This window comes from Danio aesculapii, chromosome 12 (genome assembly GCF_903798145.1).
Source record: "Danio aesculapii chromosome 12, fDanAes4.1, whole genome shotgun sequence".
NCBI classification, from domain to species: domain Eukaryota; kingdom Metazoa; phylum Chordata; class Actinopteri; order Cypriniformes; family Danionidae; genus Danio; species Danio aesculapii.
Window position 1 is genome coordinate 1,085,852 of NC_079446.1, and position 24,332 is coordinate 1,110,183.

Consider the following 24,332-nt stretch of genomic DNA (forward strand, 5'->3'; position numbering starts at 1 on the left):
TGAGACTCGAACCAGCGACTTTCTTGATGTGAGACCACAGTGCTAACCACTGAGCCCCCGTGTCACCCAGCTCTATATTATATTGATTATATTTGATTTTGTGTTTAGTCACCTTGAGCTCTTCTTCCAGACGGTCCAGGCTGCTCTGAGACCCGCTCTTCCTGCCAGTGCTGATGGGAACTCTCTCTCCTCCAGACACGTCTTTATAAAACACACTCGCGCCCACAATACTGCCTCCATCACGCGTTTTACCCCCGGAGAGATTGACTCCTGCAGCGCACCACAGCTACACACACACACAAACACATACACACACACACACACACACAAACACAAGTTAAACTACAGCACCGCATCAGTAGCTGTGTTCACATCCACATGACAGATATAAATGTGTGTGTGAGGGTCTTTGTGTCATTAATGTTGGTTTGACAGGTATAAATGTGTGTGTGAGGGTCTTTGTGTCATTAATGTTGGTTTGACAGATATAAATGTGTGTGTGAGGGTCTTTGTGTCATTAATGTTGGTTTGACAGATATAAATGTGTGTGTGAGGGTCTTTGTGTCATTAATGTTGGTCTGACAGATATAAATGTGTGTGTGAGGGTCTTTGTGTCATTAATGTTGGTCTGCAGATATAAATGTGTGTGTGAGGGTCTTTGTGTCATTAATGTTAGTTTGACAGATATAAATGTGTGTGTGAGGGTCTTTGTGTCATTAATGTTGGTCTGCAGATATAAATGTGTGTGTGAGGGTCTTTGTGTCATTAATGTTAGTTTGACAGATATAAATGTGTGTGTGAGGGTCTTTGTGTCATTAATGTTGGTCTGACCGGTATAAATGTGTGTGTGAGGGTCTTTGTGTCATTAATGTTGGTCTGCAGATATAAATGTGTGTGTGAGGGTCTTTGTGTCATTAATGTTGGTCTGCAGATATAAATGTGTGTGTGAGGGTCTTTGTGTCATTAATGTTGATTTGCAGATATAAATGTGTGTGTGAGGGTCTTTGTGTCATTAATGTTGGTCTGCAGATATAAATGTGTGTGTGAGGGTCTTTGTGTCATTAATGTTGGTTTGATCAGATATAAATGTGTGTGTGAGGGTCTTTGTGTCATTAATGTTGATTTGCAGATATAAATGTGTGTGTGAGGGTCTTTGTGTCATTAATGTTGGTTTGATCAGATATAAATGTGTGTGTGAGGGTCTTTGTGTCATTAATGTTGATTTGCAGATATAAATGTGTGTGTGAGGGTCTTTGTGTCATTAATGTTGGTTTGATCAGATATAAATGTGTGTGTGAGGGTCTTTGTGTCATTAATGTTGGTTTGACAGATATAAATGTGTGTGTGAGGGTCTTTGTGTCATTAATGTTGGTCTGCAGATATAAATGTGTGTGTGAGAGTCTTTGCATTATTAATATTCGTCTGCAGATCTCCATGTTTCCAGCTTTCCATTGTGTCAGATGTGAAATGTTGTTGTGCTGATTTTAAAAGGCCTCAGTCCTCCGTCAGTCCGTCATCACAGTGCTTCAGTATTATTATTCTTCTATTATTATTCCCTCCAGAACTGTCTTGAGCATCTGTCTGCGCTCACGTCTCACACCTCCTAAAGCCACCACATTCACCGCGTTCATTGCGTTTGGTCTTCATCTTCTGAGTCGCAGCTCATTTATTAGCGGAGAACAAACACCACAGTGGAGAATCCCAACAGTGCAGCAAACTCCACTTCTCTCAGTGATATCTGTGCAGGAGCAGCAGGAGCTGAGGAGTTTATGCTCTGTTGTTCCTCATTGACTGAACACTGCTTTATTCACTAATGCTTTATGCAATATTACAGTCTTGTGTATAAATCTAATTGACATCTTTGGATGGAAACACAGCTCTAGTACCATCAGACCTGAAAGCAGTCTCACCTTCATGGAAGCATCTTTCTCGTCTAAAGGCCGCAGGTAAACAGGCACCGGCAGGTTTTTGATCTTACTATCTGCTTGTCCACCAGTGGCCACCTTTGAAAACAGATGTTAAGTTATAATAATATCATATACAGTTGAAGTCAGAATTATTAGCCCTTTTTTCACCCAATTTTCTGTCTAACAGAGATTTTTTCAGCACATTTCCCATCATAATAGTTTTAATAACTCATCTCTAATCACTGATTTATTTATCATGATGACAGCACATAATATCAGACTAGATATTTGACTAGTATTCAGCTTAAAGTGACATTTAAAGGCTTCACTAGGGTAATTAGGGTAAAGTTAGGGTAATTAGGCAAGTCATTGTATAACAGTGGTTTATTCTGGAGACAATCCAACACTAATATTGCTGAAGGGGGCTAATAATATTGACCCTAAAATAGGTTTAAAACAATTAGGAACTGCTTTTATTCTAGCTGAAGTAATACTAATAAGACTTTCTCCAGAAGAAATAATATTATAGGAAATACTGTGCGACATTTCTGAATCTGTTTCAGGATCTGTTTTCTGTCATTTGGGAAATATTGGAAGAACCCAAAAAAATTCACAGGGCTAATAATTGTTTATCAGTACCATATTATACAACAGTATTATATTATAATAGTGATAGTAAAAATAACAGTACTTATAGCATCTATATAGCATAATAGTATAGTATAGTAAATATATCTATAGTATCAGGGATGCTAAACAGCACTGGTATACTGTAGTATGGGAGTTTCACCTTGTATTTTGGAGGTAAACTCCATCCGTACGCCTGCATTCTGCCGTCCTCTTTCTGCACGTGAGCTTTCACCTGTCTGTACTGAGCTCTTTTCTGCTCTCGACGGGACACTACAGTCTCCACCTCAGCTCTACACCATTCACACAAACACATGAGATATTTCAGACACAGGACACGTGCTCAGATGAAGACTAAACACAAAGAACACATTTTCAGTGTGGAGTAAGTTTGCTAAAGTAATAAATAAATATAAATGATTTAGATTTATTATTCATAATGTAAATAAAATTAAAAAGGTTTGTGAATATTAATAACAATAATAAATAATAATAATAAATATAGTAATTAAAAAGTTATTGTTGTTGTTATTATTAATATTCTTATTACCATTTATAAAATAAATAAAAATAAATTTGATTATTTATCATTTAAATGAAGTCAAAAAGGTCTGTGAATAATAATAATAATAATAATAATAATAATAATAATAATAATAGTAGTAGTAGTAGTAGTAGTAGTAGTAGTAGTAGTGATGATGATTATTATTTACAAACCTTTTGGATTATTTAACTGAATAATAATAATAACAACACACAATAATAATACATAAATATAATAATAACAATAATACATTAATATAATAATAAAGTTGTTGTTTTTATTGTTGTTATTATTATTATTATTATTATTAGTAGTAGTAGTAGTAGTATTACCATTTATAAAATAATAAAAAATATATTTTTATAATAAAGTCAAAAATATTTGTGCATAATAATATTAGTAGTTATGATTATGATTAATATTATTCAAACTAATATTATACAAACCTTTTGGATTATTTAAATGAATAATATAAAATAATAATAATAACAACAACAACAGCAACAACAATAATAATAATAAATACACAAATAAATATATAATAAATAAGTTATTGTTGTTGTTGTTGTTATTATTATTATTACCATTTATAAAACAAATAAAAAAGATTTTTATAATATAAATATAGTATTTTATAATCTAGTCAAAAAGGTTTGAACAATAACCACAATAATAATAATAATAATAGTAGTAGTTTTGATGATTATTATTACTATTATTATTATTATTTGGACTATTTAACTGAATATAATAATAATAATAATAATAATAATAATAATAATAATAATAATAATAATAATAATAATAATAATAATAACAACAACAACAACAACAATAATAATAACAATAATAATAATAATAAAAATAATAATAATAATCATAACTACTACTACTACTACTATTTTTATTACTATTATTATTAATATTAAATTCAATTAAATAGTCCAAATAATAATAATAATAATAATAATAATAATAATAATAATAATCATCATCATCATCATCATAACTACTACTACTATTACTATTATTATGATTATTATTATTATTAATATTAAATTCAATTAAATAGTCCAAATAATAATAATAATATTAATAATAATAATCATCATCATCATAACTACTACTATTATTACTATTATTATGATTATGATTATTATTATTATTATTATTATTATTATTATTATTATTATTATTATTATTATATTCAATTAAATAGTCCAAATAATAATAATAATAATAATAATAATAATAACAATAATAATAATAGTAGTAGTTATGATGATGATGATTATTATTACTATTATTATTATTACTAAAAAACTTTTTGGACTTTATTTAAATAATAAATAATAATTCAAAATGCATCAGCAAAAAAAAAAAAAAAAAAAAAAAGTTAAAACCAACTCTATAAAGCATTTATAAATCGCTCCTGAATTGCTTCTGCCAAGTAAAAAAATGTAAATGTAATTACCTTATTTAATCAGTCGACCTCAACAGCGTTTGTGTCCTGTTTCTTGTCCAAATATCTAAAAATTCTTAAATCTAGAGGCATTTTCTACACAAGCAAAACATAATGTCGTGTTTCTAGAAATAAATCAACTTTAAGGAAAAACTCACTTTATTTTGACTCATTATTTCTGAAAACAAGACTATATTTTTTTTCCTTGTCTAGAAAATGCTTCTTGATTTGCACATTTTTAGATATCTGGACTAGACACAAGACAACGACTCAAAGTAAGCTCTACCTAGTTCTCCCTAGTGTCCAGTTCTCTGTGCTCATGCAATACTTGAGCTGCAACATGAATAAAAGCAGTAAACGAGTGTAAAACTCACTCCTCATTGAGGAAGTCGAAGGCTTTGGATTTGTCGCTGGGCAGCTGAGCGAGCGTGCTGCTGCGTTTCTTCACCGACGGCACCACGTGTGACGAGGGAGCGTTGTACTTCATGTTGACCGGCGCTTCGGGTTTCTTGGCTGCGCCACCAGACGAGGAGCTGAAGAGCCTGCTGAAACTGAGGGACGAGGCAGAGAAACACACAGACACTGGTGGTATGCGGACACAAGCAGAGGTTAGAGCTCACACGCTCACTGTTATGGGGTTTTAGGGTCACGTCCCAAAACATCAGCACACTGCTTTTACCATAGGGCACCTAACTAGGGCAACAGCATGCAGACTTGCTTTCAACATCAGCCTCTTCAACATACAACAAAATGCTCTTCGGTCACAATTCATGCGATTCACTACTGGCTTACTACCTGAATAGATGTTCACACTCTTCAACATACACTGTAAAAATATCAGTAAATGAGCAGTTTTCCATATTTTATGATTAATGTTTTAATTTTTCTTCGTAAATTTATGCGTTTGAATCATATTATGGGAGCTTGATCTTTCTTCTGACAACTTTTAACCTTAAAAAGTGACTTTTGTTAACATTTTTAATAGTTTAAGTGATATACAGTGAGTGACAGTTCAAAATGACCACTACCGCCGTGTGTGACGCCGCCGGGGGACTACAGCAGGTCGCACACCGCAAGTGCAGCGACACGGCGCGCACATGACAGTTAAAAGTATCACACACCAGACACGGACATTCGCATGATATTTAACATGAAACTAATCAGATGGCGCTCTGTGGCGCGGCAGAGAAGTAAACATTGTCCAGTGTCGTGGCTGGGCGCCACCGACTTGCGGCGGCGGTGTGTGTACCCTGATAGAAACCTATGTTTAGAATTCTGAAATGTATGGCGCTGCGTGGTGGTGCGACGCTTCTGGTGTACGACCTGCTTAAGGGATTAGTAAAATGTTTTTTAGGTGTAACTGCAGTTCACGACAATGGCACCAGGGGGTCCCAAAAGATGCATGCGAAAATATAGAAATATACAGTACAGTTGCAATCAGAATTATTCGTCCCCCTTTGAATTTTATTTTATTTTTTTAAATATTTCCCAAATTATGTTGAACAGATTCAGGAAATTTTCACAGTATTTCTGATAATATTTTTTCTTCTGGAGAAAGTCTTATTTGTTTTATTTCAGCTAGAATAAAAGCAGATTTAAATTTTTTAAACACCATTTTAAGGCCAATATTATCAGCCTCTTTAAACTATATCTTTTTTCAATAGTCTAAATCAGTGATTAGAGAGGAGTTAATAAAACTATTATGATTAGAAATGTGTTGAAGAAATCTGCTCTCTGTTAAACAGAAATAGGGGAAAAAAATAAACAGGGGGGCTAATCATTCTGATTGCGAATGTAGCTGTAAATACCCTGCTACTTGTAAATGAAGATGAAATAACAAAACAAAGCAATATAATTCCATCATAAATCATTGAAAACTTATTAACAAGCTTTATTAGCATTGTAAACTTGTTAAGTGCAATGAGAATTAATTTTGGAATAAACTCAAGAAATAAAAGACAACTAAAATGAAAACTGCGAACATAATAAATAAATAAATAAATAAATAAATAAATAAATAAGTTTATATAGTCTGAGTTGGTGTTGTATATTACGCTACACAAACCCTGTAATAAGCTGCTAGTACATCTTCTGTTATTTTACAGACATATTTCTCTAGATATTATTTCTTATGCATTACATTATTATTTCAAACTACTAAATAAACATCAATAAAGTCACTTTGCTAAACTGTAGAGTGAATGTTCAACATCAAAAGTGGACAGAGCAGATCGACATCCCATAATGCAATTCACCACCGCAAATAAACGGAAAACACTTGTGAATCTGGAAAATGTTGATTAAAGATATATTGTACAGTGTACAACACTACACTGCAACTAAACGCTTTTTCCCAGAACTCTTTAATTCAGGTCACAATTCATACTATTAACTACTGGATTATTACCTGCCTATTATTAAGATATTAACTGATCATTAGTAGTTATAAAGTATGATCTTATTCTGCATCCCTAATCCAATCCATAGCTTAAACCCAACTTCTACATTACTATTACTACTATAACTATTAATAAACAGCTAATTAGTAGTTTATTAAGCTATACTGTTAGTTAATGGTTTGTTAACACTGTGAATTGTGACCTAAACTGAAGTGTTACCTGCTTTTCTTACTCAGAGTTTTAGTCTTGTTTCCAGTCCAAATATCTAAACATTCTTAAATCAAGAAGCATTTTCTGGACAAGCAAAATATTGTCTTGTTTTGAGAAATAATGAGTCAAAATGAACTTAAAACAAGCAAAATAATCAGCCAATGGGGTAAGAAAAATAATCTTGTTTTTAATTTTGACATGAGATTATTTTGTTTACCCCATTGGCTGATTATTTAGCTTGTTTTAAGTTCTTTTGACTAATTATTTCTCAAAACAAGACAATATTTTTTACTTACAAAGACAAAAAAAAAATCTAAGTAAGTTAAAATTTTCACAGTATTTCCTATAATACTATCTTTTCTTCCGACAAAGTCTTATTTCTTTTATTTCGGCTAGAATAAAAGCAGATTTTAATTTTATTAAAACTATTTTTAAGGTCAATATTATTAGCCCCGTTTATAAATGTCACTTTAAGCTGAATACCAGTAAAATATCTAGTCAAATAGTATGTGCTGTCATCATAGCAAAGATAAAAGACATCAGTTATTAGAGATTAGTTATTAAATGATTAGGTTTAAACACTTGTATTAGTTAATGTATTCATTAACATGAACAAACAATACATTACTGTATTTATTCATCTTTGTTGATGTTAGTTAATGGAAATAAAGTTGTTAGTTCATGTTAACTCACGGTGCATTAATGTTAACAAGAATGAATTTGGATTTTCATGATGCATTAGTAAATGTTGAACTCTGATTAATAAATGCTGTGCAAGTTTGTTCATTATTAATTCATGTCGGTAAATACATTAATATTAATGAATGAAACTTTATTGTAAAGTGTGAGCAAAAATGTGTTGAAAACGTTTAACAACTCTACATCTATGTATGACAATATATAAAAAAGTCTGTCGTTTCATATTATGCTCTTTCGTTTATTATGTAAATACATTGTTTACGGTATAACGTTTTCATAATTTATATTAGCGCAATATTAAACGCCATCATGGGAATGCAGACAGAAACATAAACAACAGCAGCGTGAGAAAGTTACAATTGTAAAGTATAATGTTTACATTAAGCATTTTATTTAGCCATATTCTTCATATTTGCATTGGACGTGTAATCATTTATCTTCGTAAAGCGTATTAAATTTAATTCATTTCATTATTTATTTTCTAGATTAAAAATCAAACATTTGAAGTTGAGAATAAAGTCAGAAATATGAACACATACGAATAAGTACATTTCTGAGTATATACATATTGAAATGTTCTTTATATGTGGTCAATATAAATAAACTATTATTGATTGAATTCACAGATATGTTACTATATCGTAAAGCTATGCAATATGATGATATTTATCGTACAGACCAAATAAAAGTCTGTCGTTTCATATTATGCTCTATCATTTATTTCGTAAATACATTGTTCACGGTATAACATTTTCATAATTTATATTAGCGCAATATTAAACGGCATTATGGCGATGCAGACAGAAACGTAAACAACAGCAGCGTGAGAAAGTTACAATTGTAAAGTATAATGTTTACATTAAGCATTTTATTTAGCCATATTCTTTATATTTGCATTGAACGTGTAATCATTTATCTTCGTAAAGCGTATTAAATTTAATTCGTATTTATTATTCATATTTCTAATCAAACATTTGAAGTTGAAAATAAAGTCAGAAATATAAATACATATGAATAAGTAGATTTCTGAGTATATACATATTGAAATGTTCTTTATATGTGGTCAATATAAATAAACTATTATTGACTGAATTTACAGATATGTTACTATATCGTAAAGCTATGCAATATGATGATATTTATCATACAGACCAAATAAAAGTCTGTCGTTTCATATTATGCTCTATCATTTAAGTGTATCATTTAAAGTAGGGTTGGGTCGATAGATGATGTCATCATCCATAGCCGATGGCTGATAGACATCACGATGCTGAGCCGGTATTGCGATCCTCCGCCCCATCCCCGTCGCAGCAGCAACCCGCTCGCGAAAAACACACTGAGGCCTCGTTTACACTGATATGTCTTAGTTTTAAAATGGCATTTTAGGAACGAAGACGGTCCACGTCCACACTGGTGTTTCATCTAGCATTTCTGACTATACCGCTGAAAACGTACATCATGTGACCACACACACACTCTGTCATGCGCTCTAGCATATGCGCTAGGGTTGTCTCGATTCTGGATTCGATACCAATAGGAACTGAAATTTTAAAAGCGTCCATTTCCCGTGAAAATTTGGGCACTGTGGAGCTCGTTCTTAAATATCGCTGATTGGCCCCTGTGTTCACGTGCTCAACAGAAATGACTGTGATTGGCCATGAAGGTCATCAGTTCACCGAACTCACCGCTGTTTACCGAGTGCAACCACAGATACAGGGACACTGGATCGCTCGTATGTCAGCTTATAGACAAACCAGCTGATCGACGTGAATTTGAAACGCTCCAGCATCCCTGTATCTGTGGTTACACTCAGGTAGTTAAAACGATAGGCTACAAATAATTAATTCGTAATGAATTAATTAATTATTCACGAATAATTAATTCACCGCCGCCTACGACGACCATGCCATCGTCCATCGCTGTTTCACATCAGACATCGGACGATGCCAAATTAGTCGACATCACCCAACCCTAATTTGAAGTAGTAAATAAAGTGAAAAACATGATCAGATATGAACAAGTGGTTGCTAAGGTGTTGCTATGCATTTGCAAGAGTGCACTGTATTTAGTTGCTAGGGTGTTCTAATTAGCCACTATGCAATTGCTAGTGTGTTAAGGCTGGGTGTTATGTAGTTTCTTCTGTATATTGCACTGGTTGTTGTTAAACCATTAGAAAATGGTTGCTAAGGTGTTGCTATGCATTTGTAAGAGTTTTGTGGGTGGTTGTCATGCAGTTGTTAGGTGGTTGCTATAATCATTGTTGGGTGAAGGTTGCGAAGGTGTTGCAACTCATTTCCAGGTGTTATCTGGCTGGTTGCTAGGGTGCTGTTATGCAGTTGTAATGGTATTCTGAGTAGCTGCTACAGTGTAGATGGTTGCTAGGTTGTAGCTATGCATTTGCTAGATTGTTGCTAGGGTGTTATAGGTGGTTGCTAACTATAGTGTCTTGGGTGATTGCTAAATAATTGATAGTAAAAGGTTGCTAAGGTGTTGCAATGCATTTCCAAGAGTTTTCTGGCTGGTTGCTAGGGTGTTGCTGTGAATTGCAACATACTCTGGGTAGCTGCTACAGTGTTACTACGCATGAGCTATGGTGATCTAGTTGGTTGTTATGCACTTGCTAGGTGGTTAAATGAGAGTTATGGATGGATATGATGGTGTAGCTGCTAAAGTGTTGGTAGATGGTTGCTAGGGTGTTGCTATGCATTTTCTAGATTTGTTGCTAGGGTGTTATGGGTGCTTGCTATAGTGTCCTGATTATTGCTAAGTCATTGGTAGTAAAAGGTTGCTAAGGTGTTGCAATGCATTTCCGAAAGTGTTCTGGCTGGTTGCTGGGGTGTTGCTATGCAGTTGTAAGCGTTATCCAAATACTGCTACATTGTTGCTATGCATGAGCTATGGTGTTCTAGTTGGTTGTTATACACTTGCTATACGGTTACAAGAGTGTTAATGGTTATGTTGTTGCTATCGTGTAGCTGCTAAAGCATTGGTTGCCAGGAAGTTGTTATGCAATTTCTAGATGGTTGCTAGGGTGTTTATAACGGGTGGTTTTATTGTTGTCATCATGTCTTGTGTTTTGCTAAAGCATTGGTAGATGTTTGCCAGTGTGTTGCTATGCATCTGTAAGAGTGATGTGGGTGGTTGCTATGCAGTTGCATTGGTGTGGTTGCTAAATTGCTGATAGGTGGTAGCTAGGGTGTTACTGTGCATTTGCAGGAATTTTGTGGCTGGTCGCTAGGGAGTTGCTATGAAAATGCTAGGCCTGTGGTATGCAATTGCAAGTTCTAAGTGGTTGCTAGGTTGTTGCAACTGTGCTACCATGTACTTGCAAAGGTGGTGGAGATTATGATCAGGTTACTAGTCTGTTTTGGATGGTTGCTAGGAGGTTACTAGGGTGTTCTGGAGAGTTGTTAGAGATTTAGAATAAATGCAGCCATGCTAAGAAAACAAGCCTCTGATAGGTTAAAAACATGTAAAAGAATCAAATCAAAACAGTGTTAGTACTGTTATCACAGAAATGTACACACTGTGCATAGATATAAATCCCTTAAAATATTAATATTTCTTGAAAAACTATTATTTTGTTCATACTTTCAAGTTTATTAAATTAAACAATCGCAATGCTAAAGATTTTTAATAGAAGCCGTTTACCAAATACACTCACCGGCCACTTTATTAGGTACACCTGTCCAACTGCTTGTTAACGTAAATTTCTAATCAGCCAATCACATGGCAGCAGCTCACTGCATTTAGGCATGTAGACATGGTCAAGACGATCTGCTGCAGTTCAAAGCGAGCATCAGAATGGGGAAGAAAGGGGATTTAAGTGATTTTGAATGTGGCATGATTGTTGATGCCAAACAGGCTGGTCTGGTCTATCCCTTTATGAGCACAGTGTCTCCATCTTCTGATGGCTACTTCCAGCAGGATAACGCACCATGTCATAAAGCACCAATCATCTCAGACTGGTTTCTTGAACATGAAAATGAGTTCACTGGACTCAAATGGCCTCCACAGTCACCAGAGCTCAATCCAATAGAGCAGTGGTTCCCAACCTTTTTTTGCCTGTGACGCCCTTTTTCTTCGAAAAAATATTGTAAGGCCCTCCTCCACATTTAATGATATTATTGCTCATAAAAGTTTGCAAAAAAAAGATTGTTTTTAAACAACCGGTATGTTTATTACTATATCTATATGTGTTTATGCACAAATAATAGCCTAATGTAAAATATAAAAAGCAAAACATCAGCCGACAAATCTGCAGCAACTGTGTGATGCTATCATGTCAATATGGAGCAAAATCTCTGAGGAATATTTCCAGTGTCTTGTTGAATCTCGAATTACGAAGGATTAAAGCAGTTCTGAAGGCAAAAGGGGGTCCAACCTGGTACTAGTAAGGTGTACCTAATAAAGTGGCCGGTGATAACCCTGAATCTCCAAAGCTCTTCCATTATAGTGTTTTATCAAAGCACACCACGCTAATCTTTCCACAAGCATTAAGATCCACATCAACAGGTCTAATTATCCCCAATCTAAAGCAACATCTGACCATCAGAGCCCTTTCTCTAATAAAGCCCTGTCCCAAACACACCTTCTGCAAACACACACAGGACGACATGAAGAGGGTTACAGAAACACACAGGAGCACAAGAGGAGAATGAATGGGTTTAAAATAGATGCAAAACCTTAAATGCCCTCAAATGCAAACCCCCCACGTTCACTGACAGGACCTGGGAATGGCATTTTAAACCCCCCCGCCGCATGCAGGCTGACTTCTGACCAGCCAAATCCTCTAAAAATGAGTGTAATGAGCATTAAAGTGTAACGTCATGTAATGTTCTGGCTGTAAATTCCTGTTCTGCTCGGGTTAATGCTTTAAAAACCCCATTCCCATGTCCAAGAACACAGTTTTGGATTCAAGGATCAAACCGAGTGCAAGGTTTACTAGTGTTTCTAAGATTTACCTACATCCTAGAAGGAAAACAAATAAAAAAGGGGGACATAAAATGAGAGGGGGGAAACATTGTGTGAAGGCCAAACATCACACACACTAATTGAACACGTTTAACACTGAGGAGAACTGAGAGGAGACGCTTACAACTGCCAGATACTGGACTTCTTCTTCTCGCTCAGAGCTGGATTCTCTTTGGACGCCCTGCAGTGAAGAGACACACACACACACACACACACACACACACACACACACACACACACACACACACACACACACAGAGCAGTCTATGAAGAGTGAGTGTGGGTTTGAGGATGTGTGGGTGTGTTCGTATGTGTGTGTGTGTGAAGATGATTGGTGTTTGTGTGTCTATGTATGTACAATGCGTGTGTGTGTGTGTGGATGATGAGTGTGTCTGTGTGTGTGTGTGAGGATATTGATAGGTGTTAGTTTGTCTGTGTACTGTATGTATGTACAGTGTGTGTGTGTGTGTGTGTGTGTGTGTGTGTGTGTGTGTGAGGATGATAGGTGTTAGTTTGTCTGTGTACTGTATGTATGTACAGTGTGTGTGTGTGTGTGTGTGTGTGTGTGTGAGGATGATAGGTGGTAGTTTGTCTGTGTACTGTTTGTACGTACAGTGTGTGTGTGTGTGTGTGTGTGTGTGTGTGTATGTGTGTGTGTGTGTGTGTGTGTGTGTGTGTGTGTGTGTGTGCGTATATATGTGGATGGTGAGTGTGAGTGTGTGTCTGCTTGCGTGGATGGTAAGTGTATATGTGTGCATATGTGTATGACAAGTGTGTGTGTGTATGATGAGTGTGTGTATGTGTGTGTGTGCGCGCGTGTGTGTGCGCGAATATGTGTTGGTGGGTGGATGTGAATGTATGTGTGCTGAGTGAATGTGTGTAGATAATGAGTGTGTGTGTAGCGTGTGTGTGTGTGTGTGTGTGTGTGTTGAGTGAATGTGTGTAGATAATGCGTGTGTGTGTGTGTGTGTGTGTGTCTGTGTGCGAATATTTGTTGTTGGGTGCATGTGAATGTATGTGTGTGTGTGTGCGTGTGTGTGTGTAATGTGTGTGTAGTGTGTGTGAATCATGTGTGCGTGCGTGTGTGTGAATATGTCTGTTGTTAGGTGCATGTGAATGTTAGGATGTGTGTGTTGAGTGAATGTGTGTGTATAATAAGCGTGTTTGTGGATAATGAATGTGTGTGTGTGTGTGTGGGTTGTGCAAATGAGTGCTTGTGTGTGGTGTGTGAATACTGAGTGTGTGTGTATGCATACATATGTATATATACACTATATATATATGCATATGTGTGTGTGAGTGTCTGACCGTATCATCTCTGTCCACCTGACAGCCTCCTGCAGCTCCATCAGCCTCTCTTTATACTGGTTCCTCTCCATCAGGACTCTGGCCATCTCCACACGAGTGAAGCGTTTGCGCTGAGCTGTCGGCACGTCGCTCTGAGGGGGGGAAAGACCAAATACTGTCAATAATAACACATCATCCATGCTCTGAGCAACAGCTGACATTATCTTCAGCAGCTCAAACACTCTAATGGCTAATGTACAGGCGGCTGCTTCTCACTCAGGGCTGCTGTTTATGCTAATGAGGGAGAGATGAGCACTAGTGGGCGGGGCTTTCCCTCTCTGATGACACGTACAAAGGGAGAATGTCAATCAAAGTGTTTCATTCATCAAGTCTGATTATAACAAATACAAATAATCAATGTTTACCATTAGAGGCTGGAGATATTCACACACTGCTGACACACAGCTGGGTTTAAATCCTTTATAAAAGTCATTTTTGCATAATAGGTGATCTTTAAGACTGCATTGGAGTTATATCTTGAATTATGAGAAGAAAATCTGCAATCCTAAAATGGTTTAATGCAGACTTACATCCTCGTCCCCTTTCGTCTCCACTTTGGTTTCCTCCATCTCAGCTCGCACTCTGTTAAAAAAAAACACACAGATGGAGTCAAACACTGCTGTAATGCTGTCATTATCATTGTTGTAATTATTATTATTATTATTATTATTATTATTATTATTACAATTTTTAGTACCATTATTATTATTATAATTTCTTTTATCATTATTATAATTATTTTTATTATTATTATGATTATTATTATTTTATTGTTTTTATTGTTATTATCAATATTATTATTATAATTGTTGTTATTAGCATTATTAATATAATTACTATTATTATAAACATTATTTTTATCAATGTTATTATTGTTATTTATATTATTATTATTATTATTATCATCATCATCAATATTATTTTTTGTATTATTATTGATTATTATTAGCAATATTATTATTATTGCATTATTATTAGCAATATTATTATTAGTTTTATTATTATTACTATTGTTATAAATATTATTATCAATGTTATTGTTATTATTATTATTATTATTATTATTATCATCATCAATATATATATATATATATATATTCTTATTATTATTATTATTATTTTATTAATATTATTATTGTATTATTATTATAAATATAATTTTTATTATTATTATCATCATCATCAATATTATTATTATTATTATCATAAATATTAATATAATTATTATTATTATCAATATTAATATAATAATAATAATTATTATTATTCTTATTATTATTATTAATGATGTTGTTATTATTATTATTATTATCATCAATATTGTTATTATTATTATTATCAATATTATTATTATTATTATTATTATTATTATTATTATTATCAATATTATTTTTATTAATATAATTATTATTATTATCAATATTATTATTAGTATTATTATCATTATTATTGTCATTGATGTATTTCCAACTGAAAATGAATATTAAGCAGAAGATGTCTTTTTTACATATTATTCCCTCATAGAAAATGAACAGCAAGAGGGGTGTGGCTAAGGATACTAATATACAGCTGCTATGGAAACCCACAGATTGACGTCAACAGAAGGAGCATCACTTCAAACATGGAATCCAAATGCTCAGACTTTAATAGTAGATTACCAAAATAAGTAAAAAGCTGGGATGAATTATTCACTAATATTATAAATATAAACAAATATAAACATTGTGAATTTCGATTTTATACGGATTTTAAAGGGATATTTCACCCAAAAATTAAAACGCACTCATTTTTTACTTTCTCTTACGTGGCTCCAAACCTTTATGAGTTTCTGTTGAACACTAAAGAAGATATTTTGAAGAATGTTGGAATCCTGTAACCATTGACTGCCATAAAAAACGAATGCTATGAGATTTAAAGGGATAGTTCATCCACAAAATGAACATTTCCTGCTAATCTACTCAAGTCAACCAAGATGTAGGAGACTTTTTTCCTTCAGTAGAACATTACAGCAGATTTTGAGCTGAGTCTGTGCTGCTTGGTGCTTCACATAATGGCAGTAAATGGTGACCGGTTTATTAGATTCAAAATAAACGCATACAAACGAGTCCAAACTGAGTTCTTGTGAAGCAAAATGATCACTCTGTGTAAGAAATTGAACAATATTCACAATATTATTAGATTTAATCTACAGCCTGGTCAAACAGATCAGTGCGAATGTAGTTCAGTCACTTTTGATGTCATTCACACATGCTCCTAAATCTGTTTGACCAGGCTATGGAATAAACAGGGTATCTGCAGGATTCTGAGAGTTAGATTTAAGACCTTTTTAATAACACAAAGAATTAAATTTAAGACCAATTTTATAGTACAGAATTTGCAAAGACGCCGCTGTTATAAGCCATTATAGAGCGAAATCTCAGCGACCTCTGTTTATCTAAGCGAAATCCCAGCAAACGTTAATTACGTTAACAAATTCCCCATGAGCGTCTATTTTATTAAGTTCTGCCAACTTATATCTAAATGAACTTTGCTTCTGCCTATGTTGCTCTGTGTGGCGATAGTAGAAGAGATTAATGCAGATTTTACTTTACGGCGTCGGTCTGATCGCATTTTTAGACCTCTGAAACATTTATTTAAGACATTTTAAGACTAATTAAGGATTATTTTTATACTATGGGATTTAAGACTTATTAAGGATTGGCGGACACTCTAATTAAAGCTAATAATATTCTAAATAATGGTCAATTTCTTATGCGAATGGACTGTTTGGCTTCACAAGACCTCAGGAGCCGTGGCGGCTATTGATTTGGACTGTTTGTATGCATTTTATTAAATCTAAAAAACCGGTCACCATTCACTGCTATTAGATGAAGCACCAAGCAGCACAGATTCAGCTCAAAATCTGCTTCGATCATCTACTCACGAAGAAAAGTCACCTACATCACGGATGACCTGTGGGTGAGTAAAGTAACAGAACATTTTCCTACATGGGTGAACTCAGTCGATGGTTACAGGTCTCCAACATTCTCCAAAATATCTTCTTTAGAGTTCAACAGAAGAAAGAAACACATGATGCTTTTATGAGTGAGTAAATTATGATAGAGTTTTCATTTTTGGGTGAGCCGTCTCTTTAATAATGAGTGTGTGTGTGTGTGTGTTAAGTGACAGACTTCTTGAGCTCGTCCTCCAGCTCTTTGTTCCTCTCCTCCAGTTTGTCTTTCGTCTGTTTCAGGACCTCCATCTCTCCCTGAAGGACGTCTTTCTCACACACCAGCTCATCCACTCGAGCGATCAGATCGTTTTTCACCACATTCAGAGCGTTCCTGCATCAAACACACACACACATGAAGCTTTCAGGAGGAGGATTAATGACAACAAAACCCTTTTCTTATTTAGCGCTTTGGTGTCGTTTCTAGATTAAAAAATATAAATAAAAAAATATATTAAAATTCTGAAATGAAGAAACATTTTCTGAACAAGTAAAAAATAAAACATTGTCTTGTTTCGAGAAATGAGTCAAAATTTACTTTAAAAAAAGGTAAATAATCTCCCAATGGGGTAAGCAAAATAATCTTGTTTTCACTTTGATATTAGGTTATTTTGCTTACCCCATTGGGAGATTATTCAGCTTGTTTTAAGATAAAACTTGCTTAATTTTTACATTTTATTTCTAAAAACAAGACAATATTTTTTCTGGTCTAAAAATGCTGCTTGATTTAAGAGATTTGTACATATTTTGACTACAGAAATGAGACAAAAACTCTAAAAGCAAAGCATTTTTTTATGTTTATGCAAAGTTTTCAGCACTTTTCTTTGCACTTCATCAAAACACTAATGATGACCGCTTCATGAAGCTTTACAAATCTTAAGTTTTTATTCAGTACTTCAGAGCGCATGTCAAATTAGCAAGGTCACATGATTTCAGTAAACAGAGCTTCGTTACGTCATCGCGGTTTCAAAACATTGTGAAAATTCAATCGTTTGTCAGTGGGGGAGCTAGCAAAATAACTAATTATTAATTCTTGTTCGAGTTTATACTTAAAATGCCTTTAAAAAAATTTTCTGTATAAATAACTAAACTATCTAAACTATAATAACTAAACTAAGCTAAACTATCTCAATTTTGCAGAAAACGAGGCTTTATTATAACTTAATTGCATCTTTATTTCAGAACGCTTACATATTTGGTTTGTTTTTGCATGAGATGAAAAAATGTAAACATTTCGGCAGTCTTCAAATGAGAGCTGGGGTCTGTTCTTCATACCTCGCTTAAATGATCTAAGCTGATTTGGCAGATCCTGGATCTATTAATCTTGATAACTGATCTCTGGCTAATTTGGTTCTTCAACTAAGTTGGCGAATCAGATTACAATGCATGGATGAACTGATCCGAGATCGCTGCGTGTGTTGTGAAAGACAGATCTATCAATCCTCAAAATCATGATCAGAAATGCAACGATTGGCTGACGGCACAGCAGCATAATGACATCATCTGATTAATATTATATAAGATTCGTAGTAAATGGTTTGGTAAATATGACACGCAATAACTTTCCACATTTGTTGTGGGTTGCAGGCTTCACACTTTCATGTGTTAAGAGTATTTAGCATTTTATTTAGTTTTACATTTTAGACCAGATTTTCTTTATTATAGTAGCCTAGGCCTATTTTAATTTCTTAATCGGCGAAATTAAATTAATTTAGCATCAAAAAAGCATTTTAATATTGGTAAAGGTGTCTGCAACTTTTACAAAGCATCAAATCACTGTTATATTAGCTGTCAAATCATGCATAACTGCATAAATTATTATTCCTTTATAAAAAACAAACAAACAAACAAACAAACAGTTGAATATTGTGCACGTCTATTATCATACAGAAATTGCACTAGAGCTGGATTGGTCCCTATAATAGTGCACATTTGTATAAAAAAAAACAAACATATTAATAAATGTTCTCTTTGATCCCCTTGGGGAGAACCACCCTGTTTTTGTACTTTTATTTTGTAGTGCAGATTGCATAAGTTTTATTTATGTTTTTTATATATTTAAACCTATATGTATACAAACATAAATATTATTAATTATTTAATATTGAATTATATTAATTATTATAAACTATAAATGTGTGTATATAAACTTAAATTTTTACTATTTTACCATGTGTATATAATCTATAGATTACTACTGTAAGAAAAAAAACAGCGTTCGGTACATACCTTCAGTATTATCTTTCCTTGAAATGAGCTGATCTAATCCTGTTTATATGAAATAACCCTGCTCCTAAGCAGGTTTGAGCTACCAGAACTGTTGCTATGACAGCAACTCTCGGATCAGTTTTGAAGGACGAAACGATCCTGGATCGTGACGAATCATCAATAACCAAATCCAGCTAACTGAGTAATCCACAGACGAAGAATGGACCCCTGGAGTCTGGTGTCTGCTGTATTTTCTTTACAACACCAGATGGCAGCAGAAGTACAGTATCCATGCCGGATTTCTGGACTGAACAACACATCATGACTTACTTTGTCTCCAGCAGCTGTGTGTTTTCATGGATCAGGTGTTCGACTTCACGGCCCATTCCTGCAACACAGAACACATTTACAGCACTTTGATGCACATTAAACCCAAACACACACCTCTGAAAACCCTGCCAAGCGGATTCCACTGTTTATGAAAAATATTAAGAAATGGTTCTTACCAAAGAGATTAAGATCTAACATTGCCATGCAAACAAAACAAAAAAGAAAGAAAGAAGAAACAGTAGACAAAAGTAAGGGTCAGAGAATTTTAAAAGCAAATAAAAGGACAATACATTACAACTATCACAAATACTCTCCTACATGCCTTTATTGTCATCAAAACATTTAAAAAATCCATCCAAAATTGTTTAACTCACAGTTTTCTCCTAAAATCTGTTCAAAAATGAACTCTTATTAAGGAATATAGAGAGAAGTCTTAAGCTGAGAGTGGGGACGGGGTTGAGCTTGCTGCAGTGGATGATGTCATCATGCTCATTAACTACGCACACAGTGATTGGCTGATTGGAAGGGGGAGGAGTCAGACATTTATTTATGGAAACTTGTGTTGACATATTAAAATAAAGGTGTCAAAATAAAAACATGACCAAATTTGAAATAAAGACTTTAAAATGCAGCAAAGAGTGCTTTCTAAAAAATAAGCCTTAATTTAATTCTGTAAACTGTTTTCCTTTTATTTAATTTTATTTAGTAGTCATAAACAAATCAAACAAGTCACATTAGATACTAGCCTCAATGCACCTAAAGAGAATATTGTGAATAACAATAACAGGACAAAAGAAAAAGAAAAGAGAGAAGAGCAAACATACACACCAGAAAACTCGTCTGGGGAAAGACAAGCCACAAATGAAGCGCCATAAACATGGAGGAAAGAATAAAGTGAAGAATAAAGAATATAAACAAGACCATGAAGAAAAGAGACTGATGACTGACAATGACACAAAGGGAAATAGTCACACACACACACAAACTCGCACACGCTTAAATATGCACATCTGACAATCTATTTCCAACTTCCTAATTCAATTTTAGTTCAAATTTTGGTGTATAATATGACAATATATATATATATATATACATCCGCACAGTTGAAATCAGAATTAATTCTCCCCCCATGAATTTTTTTTTCTTTTTTTAATATTTCCCAAATGATGTTTAACAGAGCAAGGAAATTTTCACAGTATTTCCTATAATATTTTTTCTTCTGGAGAAAGTCTTATTTGTTATATTTCGGCTAGAATAAAAGCAGTTCTTAGTTTTTCAAAAAACACTTTAAGGTCAATATTATTAGCCCCTTTAAGCTATATATTTTTTTCGATAGTCTACAGCAGTGTTTCCCAACCCTGTTCCTGGAGGCACACCAACAGTACATATTTTGGATGTCTCCCTTTTCTGACCCATTAACTTCAGGTGTTGGAGTCTCTTCTAATCTTCTGATGAGTTGATTCAGGTGTGTTTGATTAGGGAGAGGTTGAAAATGTGGACTGTTGGTGTGCCTTCAGGAACAGGGTTGGGAAACACTGGTCTGCAGAACAAACCATCATTATACAATAACTTGCCTAATTACCCTAACCTGCCTAGTTAACCTAATTAACCTAGTTAAGCCTTTAAATGTCAGTTTAAGCTGTATAGAAGTGTCTTGAAGAATATCTAGTCTAATATTATTTACTGTTATCATGACAAAGATAAAATAAATCAGTTATTAGAGATGAGTTATTAACACTGTTATGATTAGAAATGTGTTGAAGAAATCTGCTCTCTGTTAAACAGAAATTGGGGGGAAAAATAAACAGGGGGGCTAATAATCTTGACTTCAACTGTATAACAATAATATAACATATATGAACAAATTAAAATTTGCCTTGTTATTACTTATAATTATCCGCTAAAATTATCCGCATATATACACTCAGTATTTAGCAATTAAACATAAAAAGTATACAAAAAGATATTATATACACAGTCCACATCTATATCACTTATAAATGATATATAACCAGCTCTGAATATTTAACAAACCTAGCACTATTAGCACTATTTGGACACAAAACAATTCTAAATGTACATAGTTTTACCAGACAGGACTGTTTATTGCTTTAGTTTTGTGACAATTAATAGAAAACATGATATCGTCTGTTTATTTGACATATTGTTGGTGATGCTTTATTTTAAAGTCCACTTTCCGGTTATATTTTACTTCTAGAGAGTCTTATTTCTTTTAGTTTAGCTGAATAATTAGCTAAATTATTACAATTATTCTTAATAAAAATGTAAGAACAACTACAGTAAATATGTATACATTTTTTCTATTTGCTACAGAAACAATGATTGCCTAATTAGCATATTTAAAGAGATAGTTCTTCCAAAACTTAGCATTTAATTCTCTCTTAAGTGGTTGTAAACCTTCAAGAGTATCTTTATTCTATTAAACACAAAAGAAGATACTTTAAAAAATGTTGGAAACCTGTAACCATTGATATCCACAGTAGAAAAAAAACAAATGCTATGGAAGTCAATGGTACTCGGTTATCAGCAATCTTCAAAATATCTCCTTTAGTGAGTGTTCAACAGAGGAAAGAAACTCTATGAAATGAGTAAAGGGTGAGGAAATGACAGAATTTTCATTTCTGCGTGAACTATCCCTTTAAGTGTGTGTAAATAAGTGTGTAATCTTACCCAGCAGGTCGGCTCCTTCGTCAACATCCCCGATGAGGTCATTTCCTGCGGATGAGAGCTCCTCGAACAGAGAGTCTGTGTTACGGTCAAACGCCATGTTCTCGATGCCTTTAGTGGGAGTGCTAGACAGAAATAGATGACGATGAGGACATTTCAGTTCAGGTTTTGTGTTGTCCTCAAAGTCCTCAGAGACTCATTTACTGTGTATAAACTCCAGATGCAATTGTATCTGCATTAGTTTGGTGTCTGATTAGTTTGTCACTTATTTCTGTCATTGTTTTTCCACCGGTTCACTGCTCCATGTGTAACAGTGAGTGAGTGACGCTGATGTACCTGGAGCCTTTGCATCCGCTCAGCTCCATGTCCAGCTCAGGTGTGGACTCAATGATGGCCTGCACCTCTGACCGCTCGCCATTCATGCCCTGATCAGCTCCTGAACACACACAAAAACATCTTACACCATTTATACAGTCAAACTTAAGCACTTTCAAGTTGCAATATTTAAACTTAGTCACTTTGAACATATACACAAAAATCTACACAAAAATAGAGCACCTATTATGCAAAAATCACTTCTATAGGGGGTTTAAACCCAGCTGTGTGTCAGCAGTGTGTGAATATCTCCAGCCTCTAATGCTCAACAAGAATTAATTGTATTTGTTATAATCAAACTTGATGAAGGAAACACTTTGATTGACATTCTCTCTTTATACATGTCATCAGAGGGGGAAAGCCCCGCCCACTAGTGCTCATCTCTCCATCTCATTAGCATAAACAGCAGCCCTGAGTGAGAAGCAGCCGTCTGTCCATTAGCCATTAGAGTGTTTGAGCTGCTGAAGATAATGTCAGCATAGACTAAGAGGATTCTAGATGTGGAGTTTTAGATGAACAGTAGCGACATAGACTGACAGAAGGATGAAGCACACACTCACACTGACAGCATGCAGACCTGACTCACATTGCTGGTGAATGAGTACTGACCTGTGGCCTGTGTTTCTGAAGCCGCGTCTCCCTGAACGCCGATGTTTTTGCTGTTGTCTGGTTTATTGCTGCTGGAGTCCAGATTTGGGTTTAACCCCTCGGTCTCCTCCGGCACTGCATGTGAAGCGGGTTCAGTGCTGGATTTACACTCGCCTCCACCCACACCAGACAGCTCATCCTGAAACACACACATTCACATTAAATATGATAAACATGGAAGACTAAATTATTAATTTGAGCATTTTTTCCCAAAATATTTGCCAAGTGATGTTTAACAGCGCAAGAAGATGTTTGTATAATGTTAGTAATTACTGAAAAAAGTTTTATTTCTTATAGTTTGGATTAAAATCGAATGAAATCTAATAGAAATTGAATGAAATCAAATAAAATCTAGATAAAAAAATTAAACAAATAAAAAATCTAATTAAAATCAAATCAAATATAAAAAAATACAATGAAAAATATAAAAAAATAAAATACAAATTTAATCATAAAAATTAAATAAAAACAAATAAAATAAAAGTAATATAAAATAAAACAAAATCTAAATTAAATTAAATTAAAAATTTAAAATAGCAAAATAAAATAAAAAATTTATTTAAAATAAAATAAAACTAATTAAATCTAAATTAAATAAAAAAAATACAAATAAAGAAAATCTAATAAAAAATAAAATAAAATATAAATTAAATAAAATCAAAAATTTAATAAAAAATAAATAAAGTAAACTATAAATAAAATAAAAATAAAATAAAACAAAATATAAATTAAATAAAAACAATAAAAAAAATTTATTAAATTAAATTAAATTAAAAATTAAATTAAATCTAAATAAAATGAAATAAAATAAAAAAAATTATTAAAAATAACAAACAAAATCTAAATAAAATAAAAATGAAATAAATAAATAAAAATCCCGTATTTATTTATAAAAAAAAAAGGAAGAACTGCTATGGTCAATATT

General features: G+C 33.7%; 1 protein-coding gene across 3 annotated transcripts in view; it reads right to left on the bottom strand.

Annotated features, from left to right (window-relative positions):
• The window catches only part of spag9b (sperm associated antigen 9b), an 84,577-nt gene that overhangs the window by 13,757 nt on the left and 46,488 nt on the right, over nucleotides 1–24,332 (bottom strand). For all 3 annotated transcript variants that reach the window (XM_056469741.1, XM_056469740.1, XM_056469742.1), the window contains 12 exons: nucleotides 23,369–23,546; nucleotides 22,721–22,820; nucleotides 22,388–22,509; nucleotides 19,697–19,754; nucleotides 17,340–17,492; nucleotides 14,700–14,751; nucleotides 14,131–14,261; nucleotides 12,947–13,003; nucleotides 4,915–5,091; nucleotides 2,698–2,827; nucleotides 1,911–2,003; nucleotides 113–286 (listed from right to left, as the gene is read on the bottom strand). In XM_056469741.1, the coding sequence (XP_056325716.1) occupies nucleotides 113–286; nucleotides 1,911–2,003; nucleotides 2,698–2,827; nucleotides 4,915–5,091; nucleotides 12,947–13,003; nucleotides 14,131–14,261; nucleotides 14,700–14,751; nucleotides 17,340–17,492; nucleotides 19,697–19,754; nucleotides 22,388–22,509; nucleotides 22,721–22,820; nucleotides 23,369–23,546 (1,425 nt within the window). The remainder of the gene's footprint in view (nucleotides 1–112; nucleotides 287–1,910; nucleotides 2,004–2,697; nucleotides 2,828–4,914; nucleotides 5,092–12,946; nucleotides 13,004–14,130; nucleotides 14,262–14,699; nucleotides 14,752–17,339; nucleotides 17,493–19,696; nucleotides 19,755–22,387; nucleotides 22,510–22,720; nucleotides 22,821–23,368; nucleotides 23,547–24,332) is intronic.